The sequence below is a fragment of the Malurus melanocephalus genome, unplaced genomic scaffold (assembly GCF_030028575.1).
Source record: "Malurus melanocephalus ecotype Western Australia unplaced genomic scaffold, MMel_1.1 scaffold_33, whole genome shotgun sequence".
NCBI lineage: Eukaryota > Metazoa > Chordata > Aves > Passeriformes > Maluridae > Malurus > Malurus melanocephalus.
Genome location: NW_026623265.1, coordinates 1002558 through 1014804, shown reverse-complemented (window position 1 = coordinate 1014804; position 12247 = coordinate 1002558). Strand labels below are relative to the sequence as shown.

The 12247-nt window shown below is 36.4% G+C and overlaps 1 protein-coding gene across 5 annotated transcripts in view; it reads left to right on the top strand.

Annotated features, from left to right (window-relative positions):
* RGS7 (regulator of G protein signaling 7) overlaps positions 1-12247 on the top strand; it is a 224168-nt gene that overhangs the window by 151067 nt on the left and 60854 nt on the right. For all 5 annotated transcript variants that reach the window (XM_057363970.1, XM_057363975.1, XM_057363973.1 and 2 more), the window contains exon 5: positions 4947-4998. In XM_057363970.1, the coding sequence (XP_057219953.1) occupies positions 4947-4998 (52 nt within the window). The remainder of the gene's footprint in view (positions 1-4946; positions 4999-12247) is intronic.

The following is a 12247-nucleotide window of genomic DNA, read 5'->3' as shown; positions in this document are numbered from 1 at the left end:
TCATCTGCTGTGCTAGGTGAGCTTTATTCCTCTAGCTCCTGACTGGTCTTGGCTGCTGATTCGAATTACGTCTACAATTAAACAAAGTGACTCAAAAGCATATTGATAAAAACTGGCAGCCTTATTTCTGCCTGGGCTGATAAACAGTACTTGACTTTCCCTAAACCGTTCTACCACCCACCTTCCTTCAGCTATACATGGGATGTCATGGAAAAATGCCAAACTTTTGTTGTTTAATATTTCTTCATGATGAACTGTTTCATATTTCCTTCTGTGAAAAAGTAAAATTCTTAAGTATAATAACTCCTTTAGGTTTTTCTACACTTTTGTTTCACAAAAGAAAACTAAAACCCCTCAGTATTTCATAATTTTATCTTTGCAAATTGTAGTTTTATACCACATCCAAAACTCTGCTGAGTGAAATCTTCACTTAAGGGCTTCTCGATCATGAAGCAAGGCACACAATTTGCGTAATATTTGTGCTATAGGAATATATGATATSACAAGGAATGTTATAATTCTTCTACTGTGTACTTGGATATATGATTTGTAACAAATAGTTGACGCAAGCTTTGTTTGCATAGTCCAGCTATGTAGAAGGTAGTTTATGTGAGCAGAGCCTCCCTGCATTGTTGTGGGATTTTTTCAACAGATCAGATAAGAACAGGCAGCTTTCTCCTTTGCATGTGCCCCCTATTCTCATTCTGACCTCATTCCGTGAAGCCAGGGATCTTCTTATCAGACTCTTCTTGTTTCCTAATCCTTCTGTGTTTAACAAGGCAAATATTTTTCCTGTATTCTTCATGGATAACCTCTCTAGTAAATTTGTCTCAGAGATTGTTAAATATCTGGAGCGTGAAATTGTGTGGAGATTTCTGAAACAGAAATGGAAATTCAGCACATGCGTTAGAGTCACGTGTTATGTGATTAAACTGTTTGATGTCTGTAATAAGGAACAAGGTAAACTTCAGATTAAGACCAGAATTTTACRACTGTTAAAACCAAGCAATTATACAAGAAAAATGTGGAATATTCCTGTGGAAAAACATCACTCATATTAACAACATGCAAGGTTATTGTTGGTGGTTTTGTCCATAAAATACAGCATTGCAAAAGTCCATTAATCAGAAATGGATTTTATATAATGCTTTATTTTCAGTGTCTCAGGTTTTTAAAAGCTTTTTTTCATCTTGATGTTTTGTACTTTCTTTCTGTGTAAGTCCGTATCTGTCCCTTATCCCCATTTTTGTTCGTATCTTTAGTTTTCCCTGTCTCTGCCCGTATCAATGCCATTTCCTGCTTTGAAAGTGAATAATAGGTATCTACTGTTTGAATACAGCTTTATCAGCAGCTTTAGCTGCTTTTAAGCACATATATTAGGGTGTTRCCATAATTCTTTTCTTGCTGGTAAGAAAGTAATGTAGGACTTTGCCTTGGTCAAAATACTTAGTATCTACTGTTTATTTCTCATCTAGTAGGGGTTTTACACTGTCAGTGACCTATTATGTATTTGAAAAAWCCAAGTAACCTTTAGCTTTCAAAGATTAGAAACATATAGTGTATTACAACTATTCAATCTAAAGAGTAGATCTAGTAAGATTAAAAAAGAGAAAATTTAAGCTTTTTTCCTTTTCTGGTAAATACAGTTCTTCCCTTTGCTATAATCTTCTGAAGCGCCTCTGCTTTATGTGTTGTTTTTTTTTAATAACTGCCCATGTTTCAAAGATTACTTGAATAAATATTTTTTCCATGTATAAATTACTCTTGAGGTAACTTGCACCCCTTTAAGAATCATGTAGGTAATTAAATTCTTTTGATAACTCTCACCAGCTAGATAGCAATTGTTATAGAGTACTGGAGATAGAGGAGGAAGAGAAATACCAGAGTACAAATTTCATCATAATATTTACACACGCATATAAATCACAATCCTGAGAAACCAGGCATCCTTTTTTAGTTTGGTGAGGCTTTTTTTTTTTTTTTTTTTTTTTTCAGAAATAAATACAGTTTACTCACATGAAAACACAGTAAATCCTTAAGCTTTCTGTGCTGAATTTCATCAGCCTTTTAACCTGAACTGTCTGACCTCATAAAAATATTTTCCTCCCTGATTTTTATTTTTCCCTGTGCTTCGCCCTGTAGCCTTATCTCCATGYCCAAATTAATTTTGGGCATGTTCACAGAGCTGATTGCAGACAGAATTGAACTTTGCTCCCTCTGGGAGGCATCTGGCTGGATGCCAGCCGGCTCTGGCCACGTTGCAGCACCTGAGAGGATGAGCTGTACTTCTCAGCAAGTCCCATTAAATGCATCCGAGCACCAGGCAGGCAAGGGCACGGCTTGCAGTTCAGAGACAGCTTGTGCCTGCCCGGCTCAGAGCATCGGCAAGGAGAGCTCATGCCTGGGTGCCATTCCCTGGGCAGAAAGACCTTTATCTGCCTACAGTCTCCCTCCTTCTGGACTCTAGAACAAGRAAGGCAGTTAATAGTCTTCTGTACTTATCTGTACTAGCTGTTATTTGAACCCCTTTCTCATATTGTAATGTTTGCCTTTTATTGGTTTTTCTTTTTGGCTTACCTTATCACACATCACCGAAACCTTTTAGTATGGCTCATCATGTGCTTTACTAATTAAAACTCATGYTCTGTTTTAACTTTTCTGCTTTTATCTCCCTGGCACAGGGAGGCTTAGACTCATCTTTGGTAGCCAACATATTATTTTGTGCATTTTCTGTGATCTCATCTCCACATTTAGGATGCACCTTTCTATCCTTCTGAAAAGCCTTGGCCATCTCTGTCTCCTAGAGAGCTAAAGTGACAACATTCACAATATTGATGATCATGTCCCCTTTCCCTACTCTGTTTTGTGCCCACACTGCCTTCCACACCACCAAAGTGCAAGTTCCAGCAAAGGTTAAATGTGTTATTTCAACTAAATGCTGAAGACAGTATGCCAGCCATGCATAGCTTTTCATTTATGCATGAAACAACAAAGTCCTTCTCTAACATCACCAACACATAGTCGTGAATATATGGTATTTGCTCAAAGCCTGTTGTGAAATGAATGCTGAAAGCAATTATGGTCATTTTTCTCTAAATCAGAGGATGGAATTTATTTTTTTTTAATCTCAGCTGGGATGTGAGTATATGTAATTTGTCAATAGAAATCCTAAGTATGCGTGAGGGGCTTTAGTATGGATTTTGCAGCAAGTATGCCCACAACTGGAAGAGTTTCAGCTGAAGTGCTGCCTGAGCAGATATGGTTTCTATGTATTTAGTAACCCTCACTATATACTTTTTCCAGAAGATCAGCTTTAACTTGTAAACAGAGGTTAACCTCCCTGTTAGCAGAGAAATGATGCAGCTGTGCTTTTCTTCTTGGGCCTCTCTGGAGATACATTTCACACCTCTAAGGAAGGGCTGTTCTCCCTGTTTGTAAACTATTTCAGTGAAGGTGACTTTTTACTTTATATGAATCACACTAATAAATTTATTTTATAGTTGCTTGTACAAAACTTGCTGAGTACTACAATTCATTGTTTGGGGGTTCSTCTTCTTTCCATTTGTGCCTATATGTGCTTCTGCTGGTCACTTTGATTTCAGTGGCACTGTGAAGGAATGGTTGATCAGAGAATTACTTATTGTTGCTCCCTTACAAAACAGTTTGCAAGAAGCACATCTTAGCCTTTGAAGTTAGCTCATGATAGATCTTTTTTTATCCTTTAGCTCCTTTCTGTAGCTTGATAAGTAGCAAGTTGTGAAATGCTTCTATTAAAGYTGATGTGTTCATGTTACAATACTGAGAATTTTTTCCCAATATATGTTTAATTTGACAATTGGTGTCAATGTGTGAGCCTTCAGCCCTGTTGGTTTCCAGATTACATTGAAACAATTTTGAATGGAAGCAGGCAGCAAAGAGGTACCCATTTTTGCAGCTGGCAGGTTTTTGAGAAAAAACAATATGAAACAAGAGTAAAGCAGAAGGTTTTCCTGAAGCAGTGCCTGTATTTTGAAATACCACTCAAACCAGTTCACACATTTAATGAGTTTCATTCAGCTGCTCAAATACTATATAGTTCTCTGTATCTGTTTGTGTGTGTGTATATATATAGATCAGTCACTCAATCACAGAATATTCTGAGTTGGAAGAGACACACAGGGATCATTGAGTGCAACACCCAAGCCTATATAGGGATGATCTGCTGTGTAAAAATTACTATAATAATTTACATTTTAACAAAAACTGCTRTTTTAAAAATGAAGTGATTTGTATGAAAAATGCCTATACAGTTGCATATTCTTCATTTGTTAGACGTGGATTCTTTTAACCATACATTTAGCACAGCTTTATTAAGCATGGTGTTGAAGTGGTTTTTGGTACATTATTGTCTTTCCCTTAAAAAAATCACATTTTAAATCACAACTGGTAAACAATTACTAAAAAGTAGACTTTAAATTTTTTTTTGTGAAAACAGGGTGGTTTTAGTGTCATTTTTAAACAAATAACTCCTAAAGAAAAGTATTTATTGAATGTATTTATATCTTTATCTGTACTAATGAAAACTCTCAGAAATCAAGAACTGAATTTACCTCAAAGGATCTTCTGTCTTTATACCTTCTAAAACTGATCTTCCAGGATGTGTGAGAGCTGTATTTCTAGGAAGATGTAAAAGACAACACCACTACTTAGCCTTGTGCATTTTGTTCCCCTAACTTTGAGAACAAAAATAACACTTTATTTTTCTTTTTTAGTGTTGCTCTGACACTAGTGTTRTAAACAGATGTGCAAATGTAATTTCCAGTTTTGATGCCTATTTCAAAAATGTGGAGTTAACAGTATAATAGGTCTACCAAAAATGTTAACAGATTCTGAAAACCAGTATCAATCCAAGGACTGTATAATGCATTGCCTAACTTGAGTTTCCTACTTCTTTGTTTTGTCTATAGACACCCTATTTTTGGCCATCGAATTGTTGGGAGCCGGAAAACACAGACTATGGTCAGTGTAGAAATATTTCCTATTTCTTTTGGAAATTTTATATTATATTAATGAAGTCATCATTGCAGTCTCTCTTGTTTCACCATCCCACTGTTTAAAACAGAATTATATGTCATGTAATTCCTATGCAAGAGCTGCTAACATTAAAATGAATATGTTGTTRCCTTTTTCAAAGTTTATCAGAAGTTTGTCAAAGTCATATTTTGGAGTGGATCTGAGGAGAAAAGAAAAAACCCCAACCCCCAAAGTTCAAGACCTATAAAATCTACCTTGCCATTTACATCTGTTTGCTCCAGCAAGWGTAGTTATTTACAGTGTGGACATCTCAATGAAGCACAGAACACTTTATTGATGGTTGTGCAATGGTTATGATCAGATTGACACTCAAAGAGGTGCCTAGTTTAGAACTCTCATTTCTGATATAAACCATGTGGAAAATTGCTTATTATGGAAACTAATATGCTTGTAATATGAACTATATTAGAAAATACCTTCTTTTTTTGCCTGTCTTGGGGGTTTATTCATAAATTATATATTGTAATTGCTGATCTGTGCTTAGAGAGCAAAATATGACAATAATGAGTAGTAATGTATTAGGAAAAAATCTCATTAAAAATTATAACAAAATTAGGTGCTTCTATTAGTGGCCTAATATACATCAAATAGTGACCTATTTTTTAAAGAAAGTGGGTCAATGAACAGCCTCTTGTTCCTTTTAATCCAAACTGTAAGTGCTGAGCTCATCTGAAGACCAGGTCATTTGTTTAGGTGACTGATCATGGCCATGATTGGTTATGTTTTCAAAACCTCAGAACATTAAAGTCTCTTTTTATGGACTTTCAGAAATTTAGGTGAGTGTTCACTCACAATTTGGATTCTTTACCCTTGGGAATTAATGTCTTTGCGGATGGATAGATGCTTCCTTCATTTTTGGAGCAGACAGTTTGATTTCAAATAGATTTCCAAATAAAGCTATTTTAAGCTGAGACTCTCAGCAGAGCTGAGTGTCTTCAGGGTAGAGTTTGAAACTGTGACAGTTTCCTCATCCAAAAGGAATAGAAAAATGTTCATTTTTTTACTGTTATTTGGAGACAGACATCCAGTAAATAGTTATTGAAAGCTCCCAAGGAGAAGGGATTCTTACCACCTGTGTTTGCTTAGCCACTCCATATGAGGAAATTAGTCACTGAAKGAAAAATAGCAGATTTACCATTTATTACTTTAATACAGTCTCCTAATATAAAAATCAGTAATAATTTACTGTGGTTAAAGAGACATTGAGTTGTTTAGCTGTAATGTGTATCACATTACCACAATGATTTTATTAAATGCTTTATTATATGCTTATATAATGAACTTGAGATCGGGCTGAGAAAGTTTCTGTTAATATCCTTTAGTCTAAAGTAGGAGCCACAAACTTTCCAGGCAGAGTTGATCAGTAGATTGGTCAATGAATTATGAACCTTAGTAAATAAAAATCTTATATAATCTGTCCAGGTTTTGCATGCCAGGCTTGGAATCAATCTTCATCATGCAGGGAGGTGCCTTTGTTGAACAGTAAATGTACTCACTTGAGAGCTTTTAAGATTTAAATATGYCCCACTTGCTGAATTTAAGCTCTTCTGTTGCAGAGAGGAGAAGGAAGGGGAAGCAAACCCTCCAGCCTGTCTCATTGCTCCTTCCATGCCACAAGCCAAAAGTGTAATTCTGTAAGAAAAACACCCACAGCTTCCTCATGGTACAGGGCCAGAGCATTGCTCTRGAGCTACCACAGGTGGCTGTGTCACCAGAAGTGGACAGTGCGAGAACATTTGCAGGAAAATAAACATTTAAGGCACCTTTTTCAGTACTGTTCTTATTGAAGGAGAACAGTATTCTTATTCTTCCAGCTCTGATGAAAGGTTAGCATGTTCTGAATCCCAGAAATAAGCATTTGCCTTGTAAACCATGGTGATYAGAGGACAGGAAAGTCACAATCTTAAATAAAAGTATTTAAGAAACCAAAACAAATCTAAAGTAAGTTTGAACATTTTGAAAATATTAAAGGATAGATTTCACCTCAAATATACACCAAATGGGTTCTGAAGATTTTCACAGTAATTGTTACTTCCTGGAAAATACAGTAAATAGAATTTATGTTTTTACAGATAAGCAAATGCATTTCATACCTATCAAACCTTATGGTGCTGTGCAGTGCTACCAATTTCATGGACTTGTCCTGACAAGCTTGAAACTGTGCCCTCTAAAACTAATGACTGTGGCAGGCATTAGAATTCTCTCAAGACCAACAAAAAGTAAACTCTCTTTGTAATCTTCCTTTATCAAAGTTATTAACAAAACAAACCACTTTCTTTGCTGTTAACCAATTTTACATGCCTTTGAAAACACACTAGAATTTTATTTTAATTTAAAAATTAATCCCAGCCATTCTTCATTACTCACCCATAGCTGGGCTACTGTCCAGAATGTAGCACACTGCCAGGAAAATAATTTATCTCATGCAAGATWTTAAATGGGATCGAGATACTGTGTGTTAGTTTATTGCCAGAGCTAACTAAGAAATAAATAATCCATACATATTTTTATAATGTTAATATCCTCTCTTAAATATAACTTAATCTATGTGAGCTTTTAATATCAAATATTTGCCTTAATTTTTTTCTTCTGCAGAAAGTATGACRTGCAAACAGAATCTTCCAAAATGTCAAAATCCACAGGCACATTTTCATAGTAATGCTGTAAAGCAGTGCTGTGTCATGGTGACAAAAAAAGGACTTGGATGTCAAAATGGAAAATAGCCTTTTGATTATAATTTCCAAAATATTGAATATGATAATTTTGAGGTTACTGAGAAACTTGTAATTTTCACAAAGTGCTGAAAATCTCCCTCCTTTTTCTTGAAAATCGTGATTTAAGAGTTGTCAAGAGAGATTCTTCAAACTGCAAATAATTTTTGCAAAGGCAGGTCCTTAAGTTCCATCTGTTGAAGTTCCATTTCAATGCCATATATCTTGGAGTCCCCCCAGGCAGGAYATGTTGTTCCATGTAGAATCCCATTGGTTTTAGTACGATTATATTTTTGAAAATAATTAATAATAATTATTATAATAAGAACTACTATTATTAAGGCTGGTGTAGTTCAAATAACTTTGTTTTTCCTGTTTCTACTTAACTTTGAGAATTCAGCCATGTTCCTGAATTATGGTTTGGTTTTGTGACAAATAGAAYTGGATCTCAATTCAGAAAAACTGGCTCCTGAAATGAACACAGTTAGTGGCTGAGCATGTGACCTACTTCCCTTTTCTTACAGCTATAATTTTGTAACTGACAGATTGATTTTTTTTTTCTGGAATATTATTTACAGGTCACGTCATTAAGACATAAATAAATATGGAGGCTTTTAAGGCAATTCCATCCCAGAAAGGGGAAATACAAGGCCACATGAAATTGATATTCCACATGCAGTTGGTCTCAGTTCCCATGAAACCCATCAGGTTCTTTTGGAGGTTTAGTGACTCACAGCTGTTGCAAATTTGAGCAATTTAGTCCATTACTGTTCTCTTTTTTGAATAAGTAAAAAATAAGAAAGTTTAGCGGAAATTTCCGTTCACAACAAAGTAGCAATTATTTGCTTGGGTTTTTTTCATTCCTTAGGCTTAATTTAACATAGCTGTGACTATGTAAGAGGCTTATAAGAATTTCAAATGTATAAAATATGAAGAATCAGTAATTTTTTTTGTCATTTTCTCTAATGACCTTTGCAGATGGTTAGGCTCAAAATTATCTGTGTCATATCAGACTTTTTGTTATCGTTTAACTCATATTAAAAGAAAGAAATATGCTCAAAGGAGATAAAAAATAAAATTTAAGAAGTGCCACGGTCACTTAAAGTCATAAGGAGGTTTGTACTCCCACTGGAGGAGTCAACTGCATCTATATATTTGCAACGGGATGTTGTTTGAGCCTTGTAATTTTATTTGTATGCGTTTCTCTCCAGTGAGTTAAACATGGAGAGGGACTGCAGAATGGTGGTAAGTTATGGAGAACACAGTAAATAACTGATAATGCAACATGAATTTCAGAGCACTTGACCATGTGATCTTTAAATGATACTACATGAAACTATTTTTCTGTATACTCAAATTCTTAAATTCTGCTGCTGTGAAGAAGGACATGTTTTGAAATGTAACGTCTTTTCAGTGACCTTACAGGTAAAGTCCTGTACTACAAAGGCAATCTCAAGATTGAGGAAATTCAGAGGAAATTGAAGCAATCATAGGGGTTGGGGGAAGTCTTAATTAATTGCTCTCTTTAAAAGTGTAGGATATGTGTCTGGATAAATGCAGCAGTTCTTTAGATAGTCGTGACATTGGTGTCTAAACCTGCGTTGCATTAAAATGAGATAGCCATTTACTTTAGATGTGAAAAAGTCATTTCATTGTTGTTCTCCAGCATTTTTAAGAAAGCACAAGCCTTTTCTTATTTAATTAACTTGATATTCAGCAAACAAGTCAGTCTGATCCCCACTTCCTTCCTAATGTTGCTTTCTTTTTGCTCAGAAGTAAACTGACAGTGACCTGGGTGTGTTCTGCCTCTGCTGCTCTGTTCTGCATATGAGCCATTTCCCCTGGCTCATTTCCCTCTTCTCCCCCAAAACTGCAGTAGTGCTAAAARGTACATAGCACACCAAAAGTAACTGCAGTCATGTATTGTGTTTTTCACATGTTGAAAACTTTAATTTTATCTTTAGAATTTATTGCCTACTTATTTTACATGCCTGGCTTCAAATCCCTCTATGAAAATTTGATTTGTCTGGGAATTTTCTCTCTCATTTATCTCTCTGTACCCTTTACAATAGAGTGACTGGAAGGAGAACTGTGCAGAGAATGCATTAGATGTTTTCTTTGCCCAAATGCACAGGAAAGATTTCCTTGGCAACGGCTTATCAGTAAGCGATTTGTGTTTGAGAAATACTGATCCCTATTGCTTTCCTCAACTCTGCTGGAGCATTGAGTGTGCTCAGCATCTCTGGAAATCAACCCATAACTCTGAGTCAACAGCTTGGGGTGAAACTGGTAACAGAGAAGCACTTTTGATACAAACTGTCATATATAAATAAAAAATTATTTGTTAAAATTCATGCCATGAGAATTTAACAAGAATGTGTAAATAGTTTCTGGAGAGCTCTGCCATTCTATAATCTCAAATCTTGATTCTCAGTTCCCAGTTTTTCAACAGCTAATGCCAGAGTAAATCAGCACTGACTCCTGCAAGCAATTCTTTTAAGTCCTTAACAGAGATCCCTGCATTAAGGACATGTCTCTCAAATTTTTCTGGATTTCTAGGTGTGGTAAGAAACAGACTTTTCCCACCAGAACTCAAGTAACACACTAAATTGTTGCTAAGACAGGGTTGTAAGTCCTTAAGTGAATGACTTGCCTTGAGGAAGCTACATACACAGAATATGTTGACTAAGATCTTGCTGGCAGGATTAAGTGAAGAGTACATTCTCCCAGGAATAACAGCCCCTCAAGAAAAATGTGGCTGGCACCAGTGCTTGCTATGCAGAAAATTGGATCTGGGCAGAACCGAATCCAATGAGCTTTAGATTAGCTAAAATGTGGAAGAGGTGACCTACAGTATTTTTTTCCACTCTGAATTCATATACCATGGTATTTCTCTGCAGAGATACATTATTCACTCATTAGAAGCTACCTCTGTCATATAAATGATGAAATGAAAGTCTCACTTCAATAAGCATGGCCTGAATTTTGTTCAGATCCTTGCTAATTCTGACATTGGCAAACCGCTGCRATGAGGGCTCTGTAACCAGGAAGCATTTCCTGATAATGCTTTCCAGTCATCCCTCTACTTCAGAATTGTGTGCTTACCTGAATTATTCTTTCCATAAATGTGTAACTTATTCCCAGAATATGAGGACCATGTGAAATGTGTTTGGCCAATGCATTTATATGCACAGATAAGACAGGGTAACTGATCCAAGTATATGTTGCTGCAGAACTGTTTTAAAAGCATTGATAATATGCATCTAGGTCCCCTATAAAATAGAATTTTGTAAAATAAAATAGGTCTCCAGAAAYAGAATTCCTTATCAGAATTCTGAGATTCATAAGTATAACTTGAGATTTTCAGAATTGCTTTCAAGTTACCATGTTGGGTAAACTTAATAGGTTTCACAGAGTATCATGAGTTTGAAGCGAATCACAGGGATCATTGAAGTCCAGCTCTGGACACCCCAAGAACCACACCATGTGCTTGAGAGTATTGTCCAAAYGCTGCTTGAAATCTGACAGTCTAGGTGCTGTGACCACTTCCCTGGGGAGGTGTTCCAGTGCTCAGCCACACTCTGGTTGAAGAAACTTTTTCTAATATCCAGCTTAAACCTCCCTGACATGGCTTCAGGCCTTGTGACAGGTCACTGCAGAGAAGAAGTGCCTGCCCCTCCTCTTCCCCTGACAAGGAAGCAGTAGACTGCAATGAAATCTCCCCTAAGTCTTCTCGTTTCTAGGCTGAAAAGCCAAGGGATCTCAGCCCCTCCTCATATGACTTCCCCTCATCTATCCCATCACCACAAGTGACCCAGATTAGAAAGGTGTGGAGGAAGCAATGTTGGTGCACTGCTGTGATCACCATGACACATCTTCTGCAGCTCTGAGGTGACCCATTTGTCCACCTCAGAACTGTAATAATTTTTTTAAGACTAAATGAAACTCAATAGCTGTTGCAAAGGACATTTACTTTTTCCACTAGCTAAAAGCAGAGATGACCTAAAGATGGTATGAAATAGCCCTTTGTATCTTTAGATATGGACTAGGCTTATACACAGTGACTCTAAAAATGGGATTTTGCCTCAAAGAGTACACAAATGTAACCTGGCCTCAGAGGAGATAACAAGTGTTCACAGAAAGCTCCATCTCGGGTGAAGCAAGCTGTGACACCACTGGCACTGGGACAATTATGTAAGGAGTGTACATGGTGGTGGTGTGTAGGTGGCAGAAGCCATGGACTTCAGAGGCCCAGTTGAACTTCCATTGAATTTCCTCCACTGTGGAAAAACAGAAGATTTAGCCCCTSCTAACAAGATAAAATTCCCCAGTGTGAATTTTGGGTGAAAGTTCTGTGTTTGGTGGCTTGTTAGGCCTTTTTTTGTTTTGTTTTGTTTAGGTTGATTTTTTCCCCTAGTTTTTTATTTTAAATTTTGGTGTAGTTTTTCTCTACTGTTTGTTTG